A 22264-nucleotide genomic window follows, 5' to 3' on the forward strand; every position below is an offset into this window, starting at 1 on the left:
GACTAATTCATACTGAATGCAGTCGACTGTGTCAGATTTGAAAGCATGCTCTGGTTCTTACACATTAATAAGACTTTAAAAGCTTTTTTATTTTGAGTGAAGATGTCATTCATTATTAGGCTTGAGATATAATCCGTTTTCACATCTGCACTCCTGAACATATCTAGATCAATTCAGGAGGACTGCTCCGTAGATTCTCCTGACCTGGCTGTTAACATATGCTACTCACAGTGGGAGACTATCCCTGTCAGACAGGAGGGGTGGCGGGGGGTCTCCTGAGGCAAGACATAAAAAAAACAATGCAGAAGCATCGGACGAAGCAGCAGAGTCCGCTGTACGACGCTATAATGCAAATATCTACCTTTATATCAATTCACAATATCAACAAAAGAGCAGAGAAGAACATACTGAAAACATAAAGCAGCAGTTAAATGACGTGCCCGGAGATCGTCGAGGTTGCACGCATACAATATATGCACCGTGCACTGGTCACAGTATATATACAGTACAATATAAACACCACCACCCCCTCCCACTCACTCGAGGTGAATTCTCCAGATAAAATCCTGCTGAGTTCTCACATCAGGTGGGGCTGGCAGGAGAAACTCCAGAATAAGTCAGTGTGAAGTTTTGGCTGTTTGCATTCAAACTGCAACTGTGTTTACTTACAGTTAACTTTTTTCACATGCTTTAATCAACCCTCGATGCAACAGCAAGAATGTGTATATAAATACATGATATGTATCATTGCTACCATTTTTTCTCAGAACAACCAAGTAGGAATGTCAAGCTTTTCAAAACGTTGATACTTTTTGATTTCACATGTTTTAAAGAGATGCACTTTTATTGACACGTCACACATTATTTTATAGTACAGATGCATTCAAAGAAAGTACATCTATTTATTAAGACAGGTACACAGGAGAGGAGTGAGTCCATCAAAAATTAGACGCAAACACCTGCACAGTGCAAAATGTTGCCAATGCATTTGTGCTACTTAGACAGCGTGCTGGTGTTTGATACCTGTTTTGGGAGCCTAGGTCTTTCTTTTGCCGTTGTATCAAAGCAGGTGTTTTATCGACTGATTTTTACAAGATTTGTAATGAAGTTTAAAATTCTGGTAAAGTGACAAGTCTATAATCATGTAGTATTTATTTGTAGCGTTTAGCACAGTATGTCTTTTCATGGTTTTGCGTCAAAGCACACATCTGCACTGTAGTTAATAAACCAAAAATAACTGCATCCCCCTGAAGTGTTTAATAAACCCTGACCATCAGCAGTATTGTTCCTGTACGTTTGAAAATGATCTTGGTGCGGAGCGGTCACAGATGGGGTGTGTGTGTGTGTGTGTGTGTGCTGGATCAGCAGCAGCAGCAGGCCTGCCTCATAGACCATAAAGCAGCTCGGAGATCACCTAAACTATAAGATTTAAGAGGACCGGTGGCGTGCTTTTTGTCATGGTTGCATTTCACTCTCTCTCTCTCTCTCTCTCTCTCTGTCTCTCTCTCTCGCTCACTTTTCTGCTTCATCCTGCCCGCCAGTTTAGCCCCCAGCAGGTGCTGCCGTCACGGGCTGTGTGTGTGTGTGTGTGTGTGTGTGTGTGTGTGTGTGTGTGCGCGCATACACAAAGGAAAGTTTGTGTGTCTGGGTGTAAGTTGCTACGTGCAGTGAATGATGTGCACAGTAATAAGGTGTCACGGGCTGTGTGTGTGTGTGTGTGTGTGTGTGTGTGTGTGTGTGTGTGTGTGTGTGTGCCTCAAGTGCAGGATGCTAAATAGTCACCACTGTTTCATGGCCTCAGGCTTCTCAGTCCCTCTGCATGGACCGTGCTGCGAGCACTAGGCTGTCTTATAGTCCGCTCTGTAGCTGCTGCTTCTTAAACTCAAGTGTCCCAGTCAATGTTTTTGTTGATGGCTGATAGAAAATCATTTCAAGAAGAACGACATGGCCGTTGGAGCTGCCTCTCTGCCTTTATGTGTCTGCTTCTTTGACACAGGGAATGTTCTACAAAGTTACCAAAACATCAAAAGTTGGGTTTTTCAAAAGTTTCACTCGTGTTTCTGTTATCACAACATGAGCAACATTGCCATTAAAAAAAGCTTAATAAGGTTGATCACAGTCACGACCGATACGTTGACTGGAGGGACGCCTCTCTGTGTTTGATCACCTGCAGATGAATCAAGCTAAATACATGGATAAAGATTAAATATGGCAACTTATAAATACATTTGGGCGTGCGTGCGTGCGTGCGTCCCTACCTCAAACATACAGCCAGCCTCTGTTCAGGATCAGTTGCTTCTCCTTTTTAATGTTTGATTCCAGTCTAGAGAGCAGCAAATCAAACTGGATAATTCTGCAGCTCCTCATCAACAAGACAAAACTTTCCTTTATTGACGGTTGAAACTCTCCTCGCTACCGTTTTCAGGAGTGGACCGTTTTTGTTAAATTTAGTGAAAGAACCGCTTAATCATGACTCTGCATGATAAGTACAATACATTTAGTCTCATACTGCAAATAAAAGAAGAATAAAGGCATCAGACTCAGTGTGCAGGTGGCTGTGCGCAATGTTGTTTATCTGATTACGGATCCAAGAAACGCATTCGAAGAAAATGGACTCGGTGTGCAAAGGCCTTTACACATCGGTCTGTGCAGCATTATCTGCAGATGTCTTGATTTTGTCAACGGGGTCGATATTGGTGCATCGCTGATTATTGTCCCTTTAGCATCCAGTATGGCCGACATTTTCGAGATGTGTCTATAAAGTGCTGAAAACACAAGTTCTAAAAAGGATCCAATAAAAACACTGTAACCTCCATTCCCCACATACTCCGTGCATTTTGAAATTGACCGGACGCTCTGTGTGTTTCCCCGTCTGACTTCCTGTCCGGGTTGTCGTATTCTGTCTAGCTTGCAGCGTACTCTGTCAAGAATAGGCTCGCAGCGTATTTGAAACGGAGCAGAGTGTAGTGGCGCTGCTGGCACACTCTGGAGACGGACCGCGGTGCACACTGTGGAAACACAATAATTGACCAGAGTGGCAGTGAACGGCGGCGTAGTGCATGCCGCTGACGGACGGCGGCGTATATAGGCCTTATACGGCATATCTGCTGTTCCTGCCAAAAGTTTGAAACATGAAAATTCTTTGTGGACAAAATGTCATCAAGTAGAATTTATGCACAGAACGGCACACAGAGTGCAAGAACATGTACAGCAGGTATTTTCCATTCTGATCCTCTTCATTTTCCTGTTTGTGTCCTTCCCCTCGCCTAATTTCTTTTCCTCCTGTCTCCCCTGCAGCGAGGAGGATGGCGAGCAGGAGGACAAAGCCATCTGGTACTACAGCACCAAGGTAAATGCTACTCATCGTTTTCCCTTCCTGTGGATAATTCATTATAATAAGTACATTTTATCAGGATCTACATGTCAACTAGGGGACTAAATTATGTAACTCTTCCTTATTTCTGCTCATCATAGCCATGCTGAGCAATCCTGTTCTTTCTTTAAATTCACAAATACATCCAAACTTTCCCGGAGTTTAGCAGAGCAGCTGTAGTAGCATTGAGCTAATGTTTTGTTTTGACTCTCCAGGTGCAGCTAGCCGAGCTCATAGACTGTTTGGATAAGGAGTACTGGGAGGCCGACCTGAACGCAGCGCTGGAGGAGATAAGGGACGAGGTGCACGCACACATGGACATCAGTGAGGACCTCACCAACAAGGCCCGTGGCAGCAACAAGTGTTACCTCACAGCCGCCAACGGTAAAAAGCTCTATACATCTTTCCTCTGTTTCATTAGATAAATCAATGAGGACAGTTCGGGGGGGGATTTCTGACACACAGTTCAGTCTTGTCTGGCTGTGGGAAAAGAATCTGTTTCTTCCCTCTCTCCGCCCTTCCACTCCTCTGCTTGATTTCACACTGAATGCCACCCAGTCATAGAGCCATAGGAACCAACCCCGCCATTATGTAACCTTACTCTGGGCTCAGTTTGGCCAGAATCCAGCACATGAGTTTCCCTTCAGCTCCTCATCCGGTCTCTTCGGTCTGAGTGTGTCTGCTAAGTCCCTGTGTCTTCTTTGTGCCTGCTGTGTCTGAAAATGTTGCAGCAGAGCAGATTTGCGTTTAAAAGCATTTATTCAGAGGTGCAGGGCAGAGGTGCTTGTAATGAAGATTTATAGTTCTCCGCTTTGAGTAGGGTTGCAGTGCGTGGTGTGAGGAAACGGCTTGTGAGGTAACATCAGAAGGTAGAAAAATACAAACATAAAGGAATGAGTGCCAGCTTTTGTCAAAACCCTTTCAGACTGGTAGCAGCGGTTTAATCAGGCATGTGATTCTTCAAGATTTATCTGTAAGATTTTCTGACCTGGAAAGTTGACCTACGAGGCTTAGAAAATCCGGTCCTTGGGCAAGACACTTGACCCCATGTTGCTCCAACTGCTTCAATGTCGGTGTATGAATGTTGTATTTATGGCAACCTATATATTTTTTTTGTTCTTTTTTTGGATTTGTTTCTGGGATGTTTGTGCCTTTATTGGAGAGACAGGACAGTGGATAGAGTCAGAAATCAGGAAAAAGAGAAAGTGGTGAATGACATGTGGGACAGGAGCCAAAGGTCGGATTCGGACCCTGACAGCCCGCTTGGAGGACTACAGCCTCCGTAAATGGCTATGCGCACTAACAAATGAGCCACCAGCTCCCCTCCACCACCTACATCTATTTGCTAAGAAATGCATTCACGAGGAAATATTAATCTGCTCTGTTTTTTGGAATAAACAAGATACCCGTACCTCAAAATCCCAACAGACGGTCTTATTCAGACCACTGAAAGCAACAGACATCCATAGTCTGTTTAATTTAACCCAGTCTGGGTTAGTCACGTCTGCAAAATAAGTTATGCTCGCACTAACACTGTATGCACATAACCCACAGTATGTAAAATCAGCCACCAGGGGGCTCTCAATCAAAACAATAACAAAAGATGACATCATGCCTGGAGGGAATCATTAGAGTGATAGTGATTCCTTCTGCAACTCCCCCTCTCCCCACCCCCATGAAAACTAACTCTGAGGTGACCGTAGTCATGACGACCGGGCGAAACCGACCTGAGGAAGAGAATATGTTTACCAACGAGCTAATGTATCAAAGTATAATTCACATGATGTTTTTATCACAGCAGCACATACAGCAACAGTACGCCAGCTTTAAGTAGCAGCTCACGCTTCCTTATTCAGCGGTCTTTGACGTAGCATCCGGTGTTTCCATGGCAACTATAAACATATGTCTGCCATGGCGGCCGGGGCGTTACAACTATAAAATGACAGATTTCTCTGGCTTTGGTAACTGTTGGAAATATTTGAGGTAATGTAAGTACTCAACAAAAGAACATATCACAAATATTTAGTCCTTACCTAAATAATTAAGATATTTTGTGTAAAAGGTGTAAAAAGTCTACATATTAAACCTTTAAACGAGCTGATCTCACCTGTTTTATATATCATTAAATACTCAGTCTGCTATGTTCTGTTGTTGACTCCTTATGTGATAATCTTAAAATCCCATTCAAGGACATTCATGATCTAAACCCTTCATGTCGTTAATCTCACAATATTTCTCTGCCTCCAGAGGAGATCCTGGACCGGCTGCGGGCTAAGAAAGAGGAGGAGCTGGAGGAGGTGAAGAGACGGGCCGCTGAGGAGGCCCAGCAGGCGCGGCTGGAGAGGGAGAAGAAAGAGTTGGAGGCGGAGAGGGAGAATGAGGAGGTCAAGGTGAAGGAGGAGGTGCAGCAGGATGGCAAAGAGCTGAGGAAGGAGGAGGAGACAAAGGACAGCGGCTGGGAGGAGAAGAGCGGCCGCATCAAAACTGAAGGTAATGACAATGAAGTTTATGTCTCATGTAGTATCAGAAACACTTAATATTAGTATAGATGCAAGAAGAGCTGTTTCTCTGGGTTTGACTTGCTGCACTCGCTCGTGTTTGTGAGCCTTGAAACAAAAGGAACATCATCACAGCAGTGTAATTAGTTATTGATTGAAGAATCAATCTGCACTTATTTGGCTCTTAGACCAATTACAAGTGCTGTGTTCTGTTTTGTTTTTTTACAAGGCACAAATTTGAAGCTCTCCCAGCACGTTAATTAAAATCTTTGTCTTACGCAGTGACATAAAGGCCTTATAAAAAGAAAAAAAGAATAATTAAACAGAGTCTCTTCTAATGATCCCTGAGAGCATTGTGGATAGAAGTGTCTGTACGTTATCTCATGCAGGATTGTATTCATCTTTACAGCAAGTTTGAATCACCTCAGAGGTGAGGACACATTATAAAGGTTAAATATCGCACGATCACAACTCCTGCAAGGTTTGGACGTTGTGTAAAATGTAAATAAAAACAGAAAGTGAGGATTTGCGAAACAGATAAACACCGTATTTGTTGGAAAATAGAAGAAAAACAACAAATCAAATGTAGAAAGTTTGATTGATTTTGTAAAATGATAAGCAATGTTTGAATTTGACACCAGCAAAAAGCTTCACAAAAGTACGGACAGCGACAACAGAAGACTGAAATGCTTAAAACAGACACCTGATGGAACATCTCACAGTGTAGTAGTTAAAGAGTCCAGGTGATAAACTGGCCTTCCTAAACATTTAAAAATGTTTAGAACATTATGAAGCTTAAAATTAGACAAATGGGACCTGAACTGTTGAGCAGTTGAAATCCTACGTTAGGCCCCGTGTCCACCTAGCGTTTTATTTTCTACGCTGGCTGTGCGCTCGGGAGTGTTTGCATGAAGTGTTTGTACGCTGAGAAGAAAAGTGCTGCACGTCTGTCCTGTCTCTATGACAACAGTCTGTTGACAACGGCCGCTGTATAACCGACACAGCTCCGTTACTTTTTACTGCATGTTTTATATTTGAGATTTTCTGACCAGGCACGGAGTGAGGAGGATGTGGTTACAAGACACGATGTGTAGGAGGCTAAAATACAGGGAATATCCTACATTTGGAAAAAAATATGCTGTTGACATCAACAGCGTCTTTTCGAAAAGTTGAAAGATTTTCAACTTTCAATCACTCGGAGCGGCTGCACAAAAAAGCCAGAGCGCTCAGAAAAACAGATGCTGGGTGCTGCGCTTTTTCTCTAGGGGGGGGCGCTTTTTCTTGCGAACGCTAGTCTCTCCTCATTGAAAACAATTGAAAAAAGACGCTGGCGCTCAGAAAAAAACACTAGGTAGACACGGGGCCTTAAGCAAGAATGTTTTAAGAGAAAAAAATATGCAGCCGAGTGGTAAACATACATGGTTTTCTGGCATTTAATTTCAGAAACGCAACAACTTTTCTCAGTTTCAATTTTCGATATGTTGCCTTTGTACGATTTTAAATCTGTTTAGGGGTTTAACTTTGTAATCGACTTTCACATTTGGAGATCTTGTCAACAATCAACCGTCACTACGTCTCTCCATTGTCTCTAAAATGTTTTCTTCTTCAATAACTAAAATCAACAATACCTCCATCATTGCTGCTGTTCATCTGTAGTTGTTGAAGCTCCATCCACTGGCCATGAAGGCAGCGGTGGGAGTAGCATCTCAGAGGGACCTTTACCAGCAACCCCCGCTCTGACACAAACCACCCCCTCCACCGATAGCTATAGACCGGCCCCCGAGGCGCCAAAGCCCAAGGCGTCCACCTTAAAGGCTCTGATAGGGGGCGGTTCCCATACGGAGGTCTCTAACTGCACCAAAGGTAAACATGGATATTCTCAGGTTGAAGTTTGCTTCATTGAGCTGTTGCTGGGCATCTGCTTACTCACAGGATTGTGTGATGCATCTCAAACGCCTCTCATCACCCATGGCTTGTTTGCTCCACCACATGCCGCCTGCTTTAATGCTCCTCTCAAGTGTTTCCCAGCCTGCCGCGCTGCATGTGGCTCTCACTCCATCTGCTGGCTTTTGTGTTGAATAATCCACAGGGATGTGATGCTTCTGACCTGGAAAGTCAAGGCAGAAGAGTCTGGCGCTATGATGACATGTTTTGCCTTTATGTAATTTCTATGTGTAGTTTGACACATTCACAATTTTTAAAGTTATTTTTCGGCCATTTTTGCTTTTATTGGATCTGACAGCTGAAAGGACACAAGGAGAATAAAAAATACATCCTTTTTTATTTTTAATTATTTTCACTCTTATCTTAGTATTATTTTAATATTAGGGATCGTATTCTTATCAAAAGAGTTTTTCCTCTAAATGAATTCAGTTCTTGCAATTAACAACTTTAACCTGCTCATTATGAATAAATAAAAACAAGTCAGAAATATACTTGGGCGGTCCTTCCCGGTATCATCTATGTGGGGGAAACACTGCATAACTATGGTGCCCCTTACCTGATGGTCCAACGATTATAAGAGTTTAAATTAAAACAGGTTTCAGCTCAAGAAGAATAGATATTCACAACCCTGAATCTTATGTTTCATGTCTTGATCTGGCTACAACCCTGGAACCCTTTCAGCTGCTTTACACTCAAGCTCAGAAGCCTTTTTTTTTTTTATGGCCCTCATGCTGATTGCCTGGATTGTTTTGCAATCAGGTTGCATTGTTGTATGAGGCCATGTGACAAGAACCGAGGAGAATGCGAGGCAGCATTTCCATAACTTTAAAAAACCTGTTTTTCTTCTGCAGGCTTGTGTTCAGTAATGATCTGCACACATTCATCCTTAATTATATCTGAGCTGCATCATTAATTGTTTCTGCCTGTGTGGTCATGTGTGAACGAGCCTCGTTGTCTTGCCTGAACTGGTCGCCCATTGCTTTCATTCAAGCCATCCCTGCACTTGAATTATTTATGGTGCATGCATTACACATGACTTGTCTGTAGAGGGAGCCGCAGTCTTAACTATTTCAAACAGGAAAGTTTCTGTTTTCATACAGACAGAGCTTTCACTGGTGCACGATGTCCTTTTTACTGGTCGCTGTGAGCGGTTTTGATGCTCCAGTTTGTCTTATTTTCCATGTTGAGTCTGGTCTCACACCAGTGGAGCATTAACACAAACCATGAATGACAACTCAGATGATGACACAGCCAAGGATAAACAGTCATTTCTCTTTGTGATGGTTTTGCCTCTGTTGCAGAAACTCCGCCATCCGACTCGGTCCCTCCCAGTGGAGACGGCATCCCCAGCCTGAGTCAGCCCTCCCAGACCAGCGAGGAGAACAGTAACAGCAGCGTGGGAGCTGCGGTCCCTCCCAGAGGACCTGAACCTCCAGACCTGGCCGACAAGTCCTCCCAGTCATCCCTGGCCAGCTTTGATGACACAGGTCTGACTGAACACTGCGTCATAACTTCCTGTTGTTTCATTGTTGTGTCACATCTGTTTTTAACGGCAATTTATATCACAGTTAATAACGCACAACAATATGTGTCATGGTTTCAAATCAGCTTCCCAGCGGATGTTACTAATATGTTAGGGTTTTGAGCTTCTCAACCTAAGTCGTTTTCAAATACAGTATGCACTCCTGAAAATATAAAGATAATTTCAGGAGGACTGCTACAGAGATTCTCCCAGCCTTGCTGTTCATATACTCTCCTAACAGCGGGAGACTATCTCTGTCAGTCGGGAGGGGGAGGGGTCTCCTGAGGTAAGATGTGATGTAAGAAAAACAACGGGGAAGTAGCGGACGAAGATCATGACCTGATACATTAAAGTAACCGTGCAATGCTGAAATGAAACCAGGAAAACTATCGCATAAATATCCTCTAGGTTGCAGGTTCCGCTTACAAATTTTACATTAAAGTTTAAACAGTAGCAGCAAATTGAATGTCACAGTGTTCTGTGAAAAGTAAAGCAACTCTACAACTGCTTTATATCACTGACAAGAAGGCAGTGCTACTGAAAATCTGCTTTTGTTGACTGAGCCATGCTTTGTGCTTCCAGGGGACTGCAAAGACTCGGCCAACGGTGACACGCCAGGTCTCGGCGGGAAGAAATCAGCTGCCACTCGGATGGTGACCCGTCTGAGGAACCCGGAGAGCAAGCTCAGCCAGCTGAAGAACCAACAGGTGGCTGCCGCCGTTCACGAAGCAAACAGAGGCTTCAAAGAGGGCAAAGAGGTGACGAGAGCCGTCATGGAGGACAGAAAGTTATTAAGCGCTTTCTGACAAAAAAAAAAAAAGACTCCACAGTGTCTGACACAGTGAGGGAACACAGAACAGGACAACTTATGAATGAAAATGAGGATTCAAACCTCAGACGGGAATTCATTATTTAAAAGACTATCTTACAGAAATGTCCGAAACTACATTTTTGCCTCGAAACATTTTACACTTTAAAGCTGATGAGGAAGAACACGATTACACTGGCGGATGCTTTTTATACTCTGAGCAGCTATGTGTCATATTAATAATTCATTGTTCAATGTTTCAGTCATTAATAAATCCTAAAGACTCACATTTATTCTTTCTTCCTGTCCAGGTCATAGTCGTGAATGCACAAGGTGACATCACTCGTGTCAGCACACGCAGCAGTAAGGACGTGGTGATGAAGGGGACGCTCAGCCAGTTCTTCAAGCTGGGCCAGGAGGGGAAGTACCGCGTCTATCACAACCAGTTCAGCTCCAACACTGTGGCCCTCAACAAACACCAGCACAGAGAGGTAAACAGCACCACATCTCCTTTTTTTATCCTCTGAAAGTCTGTTGATGTTTTAGCAACTGTTTCTTTCGCTGTTATTCAGACATTAATACACTCTTGATCGAACTGAACGCACTGACATTTAAGGAGCTGGTTGACTTTAAAACTAATCAAATCATGAACGGGGTTTAAAATCAACAGTGAGGAGATTTTAGCTCTTTATCAAAAAGACTGAAATTCATACTGATGCGTTTACAACAGTGGTTCTCAAACGGTCTAGACTCAGAACTGAAGACGCCCCTCGGTTTGCCAGATGTTAGAGCAGTTATCAGATCAAACCAACAGGTGTTGCAGCGATGGAAGCGGGCAAGAGAAGTGGTTCAGATAGAAGTGATTGTACCCGACCTAAAAAGCCTCTGCATGTTTCTAACAAGCTCCACGAGCAGAAACGTGCTCAAACTAGGATCAATATTGGAGATGCTTTTGAAACATGGAGAGAGGTTAGAACACAGAAAGGTTTACAGACCGATGCAGAGCTGGCTAAACACTGAAGCTTCAGTGTCCACCACATGGCAACCTGCGTGAGCATCGACTCTAGAGAAGAGGGGGCGGGGGGGAGACAGCTCTCTACAATGTTTTGAATTTGGACTGCAGTACCCATTTTAACCACTAGGTGTCAGAGTTAAATATTGCTCCTTCAATGAAAAATGGTGTTGTTTGGACTCAAGATGGTACTTAACATGTGACTGAACAAAGAGACAGAAAAAAGGTGTTTCATATGTCTTAGTTTAATTTCTGACTTATTCCTCCTTTTTGTGTTTTCATCAGGACCACGACAAGAGGCGGCACCTCTCCCACAAATTCTGCATGACACCAGCAGGAGAATTTAAGTGGAACGGGTCGATTTACGGCTCCAAGGTTCTGACCATCTCCACACTGAGGCTCACCATCATCCAGCTCGAGAACAATGTTCCAGCACCGTTTATGCACCCAAACTGGGCATCACACAGGTACAGAGCAGAGTCAGGCACTTTCACACAGAAATCATGAACTAAAGTTCTTGGGCAGCTTCCCTTTATGTTTTTACATGGTCTGTCTTATGTGGATTTTAGTGGTTTAAGTTGTCACTCATGCTGAAATCTGAGCCTTTCAACCATTAAATCACTGTATCTGTAAAACGAACGGTGTCAGATTTGAGGCATTTTTACTGTGATTAAAAAAACAAAACATGAAAAATACATTTTCGAAAATTTTACCCACCCAGAGTGTTGAGAGAGGGTTTTAACATGTTTAATGTTTTCTTGTTTCGCAGGACAAATTGGATCAAAGCGGTTCAGATGTGCAGTAAAGCCCGAGAGTTCGCGCTGGCTCTGGCTATCCTGGAGTGTGCCATCAAACCTGTAGCTATGCTGCCTGTCTGGAAGGACTCACTGGGCCACACCAGGTACACACACAACTCATAAACAGGGTGTCAACAAGCATACTAAAGTCATAAATCTGTAAACTCAAAATTCCTGAAACTAAAAAACAAAATAATAGATCTCTGATCCCTCCAGATATTCAGTTTGAATGCAAAACATTCAAATACTTGTAAATAATATGTCAATAAAACTCAAACAAGCATTGAGGGCATGCACACAGGGGACGTGTGGTCAGAGGAGATCATAACCGAATCAGATCAAACGGCCCACCCGCGCTGTGAGGCATAATATTTATACTGCAAGTCCACTACCAGCACCACCCACCTCTGCTGCTGCTTCTGCTCCAACACCACAACGGCTCCTTTAGAGAGGAGACTGTCCAACATTTTACAGGGTCAGGACCTGACAGAGAGAGAGAGTGTATGTGTGTGTGTTTGTATGTGAAAATGTTCTCCAGTTAAATCAGGGTATTTATCATACTTTCCCATAACTTAAAGGAACTTTTACAGAAAACTATTTTACAGAAAGAAATGTATACAGCTTTCAAAGTGATCAGTTACATTTTAAAGGTCACATATCCTCCTCCTCTCCAACCAGTGTAAATAAGTCTCAGAACTCCCCAAAACATGTGTGTGAAGTTTCTTGTTCTAAATCCACTCTGATCCTGTATTTGATCATGCCTATAAACCCCTCTATTTCAGCCCTGCTCAGAACAGGCTGTTTCTGTGTCTGTACCTTTAAATGAGCTGTGTCTGACCACGCCCCCTCTCTGGAAGGGCTCGGGTGTCTCTGGCTTTCTTGCTCCATGTCCTATTGTTTACGATGAGAAGACAGACTCAGAGGGCAGAACAAACACCTAGCTGTGGGAGTGTCACCCACCTGGGGGAGGAGTTACTGCCCTTTGTGATGTCATGAAGGGAAAATCTCCAAACGGCCTGTTTGAGCACACTTTTTCTGAAAAGTAGAGCAGATAAAGGACGGAGAGGATGGACTTTTCTCATCATTACTTGGGGTTGTAGACAGACTAGGGACACATGTTAATGTAATGAAGAAATAGTGAAGTGTATTTAGCAGAATATGTGACCTTCAAAATAAATTCTAAAACACACAGGGAGTCAGTGTAAAGACGCCTAAACATGAGTGATGTGGTCGTGCTTTCTTGTTCTGTTTACAAGCTTTGCTGTGTGCAATTCAACATTGAAGTCACTGACAAAACAGACGCCAAGATATTTTGCTGCAGGTTTGTACACACACAAATTCAGACCGAGGCAGGTGTGCTTCTTTGTTAAATAAAAACAGTTTGTTACTGGTCCTGACACCAGTCGACGTAACTGATCGACAACACAAACGCTTGTTTTCAGGTTAAACCGCATGACGTCCATGGAACGAGAGGAGAAAGAGAAAGTGAAGAAGAGAGAGAAGAAGCTGGAGGATGAGGAGACGCTGCAGCAAGCCACCTGGGTCAAATACACCTTTCCAATTAAACACCAGGTGGGTCCCACAAGTGCTGACACATCTTTTCTTTCAATATAATTATCTCAAACCGGGCATAACATTGAGCCAGTATTAAAGCTGCTGTGAGGAGTTTTCAAGGGTATCAAAAATAATCTGAAACAAATATTGATGACTATATATGACCTACAAATGCAAATGAGACCATCAGTGGTCAACATTGATTATTTCATGTTGGGGTCTTTTCCCCTGAAACCGCTGCCAGGGGGGGTTGCTGTTAGACGATACGATTACAAACATAAACTTTTTTTTATATTTTCATGCAAGAGATTCAATGCGAGTTGCTTTCCTGTTTTCCTTGTTTTTCATGAAGGTGTGGAAGCAGAAAGGAGAGGAGTATCGTGTAACCGGCTACGGGGGCTGGAGTTGGATTAGCAGGACTTACGTGCAGAGATTTCTCCCCAGGCTCCCCGGCAACACCAACGCCAACTACCGCAAAGAACTAGAAGGTGTGAAGAGCCACACATGTCTTTCTGTATTTGGTTTGTCCTAATTTGAGACTCTTCGATTCTGATGGTTAATTTGTCTCAAACATGTCACAGTTTGTGTGGACTGACATGCAAAGAATCATCTCTTGGATTTGATTAATTAATGAGCCAGGACTGCCCAGACCCGACCAAAGTTTTCTCAATTTTTGTCCAAATTTGACTTAAGTTGATCAAAAAGTTAGACTACAATGGGGCTGCACAAAAATGCCTTTAAGTTAACTTTTTAATGAATTGTTGGGTTTTCTTCAAATTACCTTCATTAGTTAAGGCTGTTGGTGGTTTTTAAACGTTTGCTGTCATTGTGTTTCCAAAGATGCTAAACTTGGCAAGAAATGTACCCTTCTGGACCTGAGCCGCCGGCCCAGCATAGCTGCAGCCGAGGCTCAGGAAGTCACTGTCCCAAGCAGAGAGGCAAAAGATGAAGAATCCTCGAACCTCTCCGAGCCCGCAACAGATCGTCTGACGTCCATTGAAGACTTAGAGTCCGGTGAGAGGAATGACAAGGAAACTAAAGATGGGACCGTTGTTAAGGAGAAGTCTGCGCATGAATCGCCCGAAAAGATGGAGGTGGATCCCACACCGCCGCCGTCGTATGAAGAGCCAAGTAAGACTGAGTGACAGTCACAGCTTTATGTTTAAGTGCACTTAGTTTTTAACCTGTGATAAAAACTAGTGCTGTCAATTGATTACAACATTAAAAAACAGAAGGAGCTGTGATTATTTTTGGTTAAAAAATACTTCACGGGTTAAGGTTTCCAGATTATTCAGATGCGTTTACGCATCAACGTTGACACCTCTAAATATTAGACAATAACTTTGAGTCAACTTGATTGACAGATATTGTAAGGAGGACGTGATGCAACTAATTTTTATGCCACTGCAGAGTCAAAATCACATTTTCTCTTCTTTCCAGGGTCCTGCATCGAGGAGGCTTCCATGAAGGAGGAGCCTGCAGACGAGTCTTCACGGCCTTTCAACTACGATGTCGTGGATGTCAGCAAGGGCTTCCTCACACGCATCGCCTACAAGAAGAAGGTCAAGTCCTCCAAGCTGGACATCCTGCTGGAGCGACGGGTGAAACAGCACGTCATCGAAGAAAGGCAGAGGCAGCAGGTGTCTGCCTCCAACCCTATGACTTCTACATCGGCGTCATCCACTCCGATCCCAGCGCTGAGCACTCCGGCCCGGCCACGGTCGCCACTCAGGCCCCACAACCTCACTCAGAAACAGCTCGCTCTGGGAGAAGCTGTGAAAGTGACGGAGAAACCCTCCATAACGCAAACTCCAGAGCCAGGAGACTGTGGAGAACGACTGGTTGGAGGAGGGGAGGGTCAGTCTGAACTCTCTAAAACTGCTGATGAGAAGGTCACTCCTCTTCCTCCTTCTCCTGCTCTGGGCTCCACACCCACAGACAGCAGTAGTACAGGTACAGGTGAACACTCAGTGTCACCACAGACCACCTCCACGCCTCAGGGATTGGAGGCAGACTTGGTGGAAAGGACTACGGGGCCAAAAGAAAAAAATTCAGACATTTCAGGGAAAGAGGGGGTCAAACTGCCTGACGTACAAGAAACGAACACGGGGGGAATTCTTAGCTCAGCCGAGGTATCATCAGATGATACCAAAGCTGCACATATTGAAAATACGAGGTTAAAAATGGACTCGGTAAGGACTTCCACTAGTGTTCTTGACCAAAAAAACAGTCAAAACACATCTCCTTCTAAACTAACTCAGCAAGAAGCTTTAAGCTCAGTGCATTCAGAGGAAAATGGAATGGGGCCAGAAGAGAGCCAAGGCATCAAACAAGGTCAAACCGACGCTGTAAGCACTCCTGAGCCTGCTTCTCCTCTCCCTCAGGTAAACGGTAATGACGCCATCGGGAGTGAACTGAGTAACTCTGTAGTGAGCGCAAATAACGGCGTCCTTACCAACAGCTCCCAGCTCAAGGTGAACAACGTAGGTAAAGGTGAAGAACAAGGGCTGGGTGTGTCATTGAATGACAGCACGCAGCAGAAGCCTCTGGTGAACGGGGATGTAGCCCGTGTGAATGATTTTACCGAGGTCGGCACTAAGGAGAGCAAGTCGACGGCGTCAGACGAGGACTACAAACCTCCGCCGAAGGTGCTGCGGCTGGAGAACAACATAGATGCACTTGGAGGAAACAAACAGAGCACTAAACAGCACGACAGCACTTCCCCGACCAAACCCAGCTCAGGGGTCAAAATCATCAGAATGGCACCGTCTCCTATTCCCTCAGCGGAGGAGTCCAGTCTGAGCGATGACTTTGCAGAGGAGAATAGTAACAGTGGGACCGCAGAGACCACCGTCACCCAGGTTACAACGACTGCAACGACCACCACGACTGTCGTTTCCACCCAGACGAGGACGACCACCAAGGTGTCGCCGGCTGTTCCCGGAGAGACGGGGACAACAGAGAGCAGCGCCGTGTCCACACTCACCACCATGACAAAAACAACGGTGACCAAAATCTGCTCTTCTGACGGGCAGTCCGACGACAGCCAGAGCGAAATGGTGACACAAGAGGATAAGCTCCTGGCCTCCGTCAGGAAGTCAACGACCAACATCAGAGGGGAGACCTCGGTGAGCCTCGAGGACTACTCGTCGACAAAAGGTCGCGTCCGCCTCCTGAAGTTCTCCCGCACCAAGAAGACGCGCTCGGACACCGCCCTTCCCTCGTACCGCAAGTTTGTCACCAAGAGCAACCGCAAGAGTATTTTCGTACTGCCGCATGACGACGTGAAGGTGCTGGGGAGGAGGGGAGGACTCCGGGAGGTTCCAATATTTAGCTACAACGCCAAGCCAGCGTTGGATATTTGGCCGTACCCTTCACCAAGGCCCACCTTTGGCATCACCTGGAGGTAAAAGCGCTCTCTGTTTACTTTTCTCAATACTCAAACTACAAGTTTTCATTCTGCTATGGAAGTACGGCCCTTTCTTTTGTGTGACCTGCGGTGTGAAAGCGCAGTACTGAAAATTTCACAGAACAACTTAAGAAAATGTTACATATTGTGTACCGTATCGCATGTGGCATTATAAGTGTCAGTTCCTGTTGATCTCCTCTTCTTCCTCCCTCCCCTCTCTGCTGTCGTGGCTTTGGCTCTGAGCTCGGTGTCACACCAGGACTTTCTGATTATTTCGACCAGGCCTCAGAGTTAAGAAGCTGCCTTGAGTCATTTAGCGGTCGGAGAAGTGTCAGGATGTTCACTGCGCGTTGACCCAGCCCTGGAGGCCAGGGATGTTTTACCGCCTGTGGTTACACATGGGACAGGGAACATCCACCAAACCTGACGCACACAGCCTTGTGACCGTCGTGTTTTTGTGGATGTTCAAGATGTTTTAAAATGACCGGGGTCCTTTGTGCCAAGTTCATTGTCAGAACAGCCACAGTGATTCACAGAAGGAACATGTCTTCTGAAGGAAAATGTAGGAATTTATTCATGATGGATGACATCCTGTAGACTAATTAAACACTCTGTTACACCCAAAAACAAAAAGTCAGACAAAGCCCCTGTGAGGAGTTTTCTCTGGTTATGAGACCGACTTAGAAGAATAGTGATGTGTCTTCATGAACTACAGAAGCAAAGAAGACCCAAATAACAACATTGAATCTTCCTTTAGGTACGGTATTTTTTAAGTCCTGAAACCACATTTTTCACGGCAAAGATTTGTGACCAGTAATACGTTTCACTGTAAAAAGAAAGCAGGATACATTTTTTGTTTTAAAAAAAAAAACAGTGCTGGGGGGTGCCAGTAGCCTAGTGGTTAGTGCGCAAACCCCGTGTGCGGAGGCTATAGTCCTCCAAGCGGACCGCCTGGGTTCGACCTGTGTATCCGCATGTCGTTCCCCAATCTCTCTCTGCCCCCAATATCTTACTCTTTCCACTGTCATGTCTTAAAAAAGGCCCAAAAAGCCCCAAAATAAACCTTAGAAAAACGAAAAAAACTGTTCTGTAAAGACTTTTTACAGAACATTAGAAAAGAGATGCAGGTACCACTCTGTCCACAGGGGGCGCCAAAATCAACACGGAATTCCTCACAGGAATTTTAAATTGAAATGGACCGAAACGAGATGCACAAGCTCTGAATTTAAACTTTGCGGGGTAAAATAGTCGTTTTCGAGATAATGCATCTTCCTCAAATAAACTTGAATATAAAGTGATTCATTAAAGATGGCTGTCTGTTTCTGCATCACCAGAGACCTCGCAATGTTTTCACTCTGCGTTTTTCTGTTCAGCGATCATTTGTGACGTGTTCCTGCAGGACAGTAGTGAGGAATTCAGGAAGCATCGTTTGTACTCTAGAGAAGAAAGTAAACTTTCAGGAAAGATGCACAACCCATTCGACAGATGTTTTATTGCGGCTCTGTATGCGTAACGCTCTAACCTCTTGATTTGTCTTGTAGGTATCGGCTGCAGACGGTGAAGTCTCTGGCCGGTGTGAGCCTGATGCTGAGGTTGCTGTGGGCCTCTCTGAGATGGGACGACATGGCCGTCAAACCGTCGGCTGCTGTCGGCACCACACGCACAGGTAGAAACCCACCCCTCCAAACCCTCTCCATGCACAGACGTCCTTCACCCTGGGAGCGTGGGGGAAAACACAGACGAGTGTAGAGTTAAAGAGTGGTATCTGCTTGCTCTGAATTTTTTTGGCATGCATTTCTTCTTAGGTTTTATCACAAGTCTTTTACTTTTCTCCATTCATATCGTGACCTTTATTGTGGCTAAGAAATAAGTTCAACCGGTGGGTGACCATAATCGGACGATATCCAGCCGTGTCCTCCATATGGGACATGAATGCGCTCTCTCTCCCCCTCTCTCTCTCTCATGCTCCTCTGGGCTGCAGTATGTTAAGATATTATTATTTCATTGATATTCCTATAATTTTATTTGCTTACAGGGGGGAGACTTAAGTGATAAACATTGTGAGCGAGTGTTTAAAATGTTTGACCCACCATGACGTATCACTTTGTAGGAAACATTACAGATTTATGCATGATATAAATAATTAAGGGATTTAAAACAAGTTATGTCTGCAAATAGCCTTCAACGCGGCAGAGAGAAAGAGAGAGGCAGATGGGAAGACGAGAGAGAGACTAAAAGAACCAGTTTAAAGAAAAAACTTGTTCAGTAGTCGGGGTGAATGAAGCTTAAGAGAGTGAAGCAGGATTTAGTTTAAATGAGAAGGACGGATTTAAAGATTTAAAGATGTGTTTTAAATAACAGGAAGTCAAACCTTAAAAAAGATCAGAAACCACAATTGGTTACAGAAGTTGCCATCGGTGCATCTCTAGTAAGAAGTGAAGTTTGTGTTTGGACATAAAACTCCAACCTGACATTAAGAGGCCATAGAAACTCTGCAGCTCAATAATCACAGGTTTCTTCCTCGCTTGGGTTCCTAACAAACAAATACCAAACAGAGGATGATCATCTTTTACTGTGTCACTGTTTTTATGTCGGAGTGCGTTTCCTCCTCATCACCGTACCAACCCAGCCCTATCCCCACTCATTGCTACAGAGACGTCAGACACTGAGATCACCACCACTGAGATCATCAAGCGCCGCGACGTGGGACCCTATGGCATCCGCTCCGAATACTGCATCCGCAAGATCATCTGCCCGCTCGGCGTGCCCGAGACTCCCAAAGGTTAGATGCACTTTTTTATTTCTCTCGGTGTTTCTTAGGACGGGGGCAAAGTGGTGCCGAGAGAAAGTACGGAAGCTTTCGACCACTGTGTCAAAAACGTGATAACATTTGAGATATCAGTCCTGGTTTTTGTTTATGTGTCTGTGTCTTCAACGTTTCCATCCGTCCATGTTTTTCCCAGAAACCCACACCCCTCAGAGGAAGGGGCTGCGCTCCAGTGCCCTGCGCCCAAAGAAGCCCGAGCCTGCCAAGCAGACGGGCCCTGTGGTGATCGAGACCTGGGTGGCCGAGGAGGAGTTGGACCTCTGGGAGATCAGAGCTTTCTCAGAAAGGTCAGAGGGTCGAGCATGTTGAGCATCCACCTGTCCATAACAAAAGATCCAGAAATGAGAGGGGGGTTTAATTTTAGATTTAGATTCATAAGGACAGTCAGAATATTCTCTGCTTGTTAACCTAATTATCACGATCACTTTGAACTAGGGGTGTGATTTTTCTTTCTGGATTTACCTTGCATTCCAACCTGGACAGGTGACCCACTTAACTTGAATTGTCCATGAGGGTGTAAGTTAAAGCTCTGTCTGATTTTAAGACAGCGGTGAGCCTTTTTGGCTGTTAGTGTTCATTTCCAGATCTGTAACATAAACCGCAGTTTTTGTATGATTCAGATAGAGAGGCGTCCTCCAGCTATGATGTTACAAAGGTCCGCACTTATTCTAATAACAATTTAGGGCGGCAGTAGCTCAGTCTGTAGGGACTTGGGAACCGGAGGGTCGCCGGATTGTGTGAGAAGCATCTCTCTCAATAACAGAGGGTCAACCTGAATTTACCTCAGGGATCATTAAAAGTAATCTGCTGGTATATACCTAAATAATCAGGACACAGTTGTTTATTTCTATACGAGTTGGAGACACAGTCATCAGTACTTTAAACATGTTAAAGAACTTACTAACTTTATTTTGAAAAGCTTCAGAATATAAATCAAACTGTGTTTAAACAGTCCAGTCGTTTTTTTAACGAGGTTATAAGGCAATAACTTATCCTTGAAATGCACAGATATAGAAGTGCAAACTAAACCTACAAACAAAGAGGAGGAGAGTGTATTTATACATCAGAAAATGACACAGAAACAAACTGAAATTTGTGACTAAAAATTCACCAAAACAAAGGAAATGATAAGGAGTATTGAGATATTCTCTTTTTTCCGTTTCTCTTCCCGAATCATAATTTGATTGATTGGTAAATTTGTTTGTTATTATGAATGTATACGCCTTGTTTTTAGTGTTTCTACTTTTTAGAAAGTGTTTTTCCTCTTTCATAATATTCTGCTGAATTGTAAGTCTGAATGAATTTTCTGCTCTTTCAGGGTGGAGAAAGAGAAAGCTCAGGCAGCTGAGCAAGCAAAGGTGAGTGTGCTAAATGTTCAGACGTCTTTTCAGAGGTTTTTAATCATTTTTTTACTTTTTAGTTATTAGGTTTTGTTTTGTTATTTTGGTAAATTAATTTCAGTTTAGTTTCAATTTGTTTGTTTTTTTGTTTTTTTTAAAAACAAAAGTCAAAACGCTCGTACACCACTAACACAAACCGTAAAGTTCAGAATATAAGTGGCATCAGTATATAAGACGCAGTCTGTTTTGGGAGGTTTCCCAGAAAGAAAAAGAGTTTAAACTGTCTTCCTGCGTGATTTCTATCGTGTTCAGTGAAGTCTGCAAAGTGCAGTTTCTGTGCAGCTGTGTCGCTCTTTTAGTTCGGTCTGTTTTCACTTTGTACGCATTTTATACCGGTATATTGGTTGCACCGGTGTATAAGACGCAGCCGACTTTTAAGATGAAAAAACAGGTATTCAAAGTGCGTCTTATACACCAGGTTTTATGGTACAACTTAAATCTACAAACCTGACTTCAGGTTCTTAACGTCTCGTTCAGAGCAGCAGGAAACGACGTCCGGGGATTATTACGCCAACAACTGCAAGTTTTTTTTGAAACACAACATACACAGAGGTTTAATTTCGACATCCAACATTTAATGTTCTGACTGATTGTTTTATGTCTCAGAAACGTCTGGAGCAGAAACCAGGTTCAGTCAACGCCACCCCGACAGGAACTCCATCCACTCCGGCCGCCACGCCCAAAGTCATCGTGGGTTCGCTGTCAGGCCAGGGCACCCCCACCACCAAAGTGGTACTGTCCACAAAGATGGGCACCCCCGTTACATTCCAGCAGAATAAAAACTTCCAGCAGTCGTTCGCTACCTGGGTCAAGCAGGGTCAGAGCACAGGTACGTGTGACCTAGCTGGCAGCGGTGTTGACTTACATTCAAGAATTAAATAAATAATAATAATAAATAAAACAAGCAAAGACGATAAAGAAGCTCTTCTCTTTCCTGTTTATTAGGAGCGGGCAACGAGACCACGGTGGCCACATCAGGCGGGCACACTTTCCAGATTACGGGAACCTCGGTGGGTGGAAAGGTGGTGACCACCAAGCTGCCGCTGCCGGCCAACAGCAAGATCGTCACGGTCAACGTGCCGACTTCACAAGGAGGTACGTCGGGTTTTTAACAAGTCAC

The 22264-nt window shown here is 44.1% G+C and overlaps 1 protein-coding gene and 1 long non-coding RNA gene across 6 annotated transcripts in view; one reads left to right on the forward strand and one right to left on the reverse strand.

Annotated features, from left to right (window-relative positions):
- Positions 1-22264, forward strand: part of LOC132994068 (nucleosome-remodeling factor subunit BPTF-like) — a 49110-nt gene that overhangs the window by 4742 nt on the left and 22104 nt on the right. For 2 of the 5 annotated variants that reach the window (XM_061064179.1, XM_061064197.1), the window contains exons 3-21: positions 3298-3349; positions 3589-3757; positions 5621-5863; positions 7528-7734; positions 9117-9302; positions 9920-10095; positions 10457-10636; positions 11443-11624; positions 11927-12058; positions 13397-13526; positions 13861-13996; positions 14349-14639; positions 14949-16914; positions 18459-18583; positions 19547-19699; positions 19881-20031; positions 21063-21102; positions 21751-21973; positions 22090-22239. In XM_061064179.1, coding sequence (XP_060920162.1) covers positions 3298-3349; positions 3589-3757; positions 5621-5863; positions 7528-7734; positions 9117-9302; positions 9920-10095; positions 10457-10636; positions 11443-11624; positions 11927-12058; positions 13397-13526; positions 13861-13996; positions 14349-14639; positions 14949-16914; positions 18459-18583; positions 19547-19699; positions 19881-20031; positions 21063-21102; positions 21751-21973; positions 22090-22239 — 4892 coding nt within the window. The remainder of the gene's footprint in view (positions 1-3297; positions 3350-3588; positions 3758-5620; positions 5864-7527; positions 7735-9116; positions 9303-9919; positions 10096-10456; positions 10637-11442; positions 11625-11926; positions 12059-13396; positions 13527-13860; positions 13997-14348; positions 14640-14948; positions 16915-18458; positions 18584-19546; positions 19700-19880; positions 20032-21062; positions 21103-21750; positions 21974-22089; positions 22240-22264) is intronic. The other 3 variants (XM_061064188.1, XM_061064206.1, XM_061064214.1) reach the window with 3 other exon arrangements.
- LOC132994569 (uncharacterized) lies at positions 12697-13210 on the reverse strand. The gene is made up of 2 exons (XR_009676716.1): positions 12857-13210; positions 12697-12824 (listed from the first exon to the last, which is right to left on the reverse strand). It is a non-coding gene; the product is annotated as an uncharacterized LOC132994569 (long non-coding RNA).

The sequence above is a fragment of the Labrus mixtus genome, chromosome 2 (genome assembly GCF_963584025.1).
Source record: "Labrus mixtus chromosome 2, fLabMix1.1, whole genome shotgun sequence".
Taxonomy (NCBI): Eukaryota; Metazoa; Chordata; class Actinopteri; order Labriformes; family Labridae; genus Labrus; species Labrus mixtus.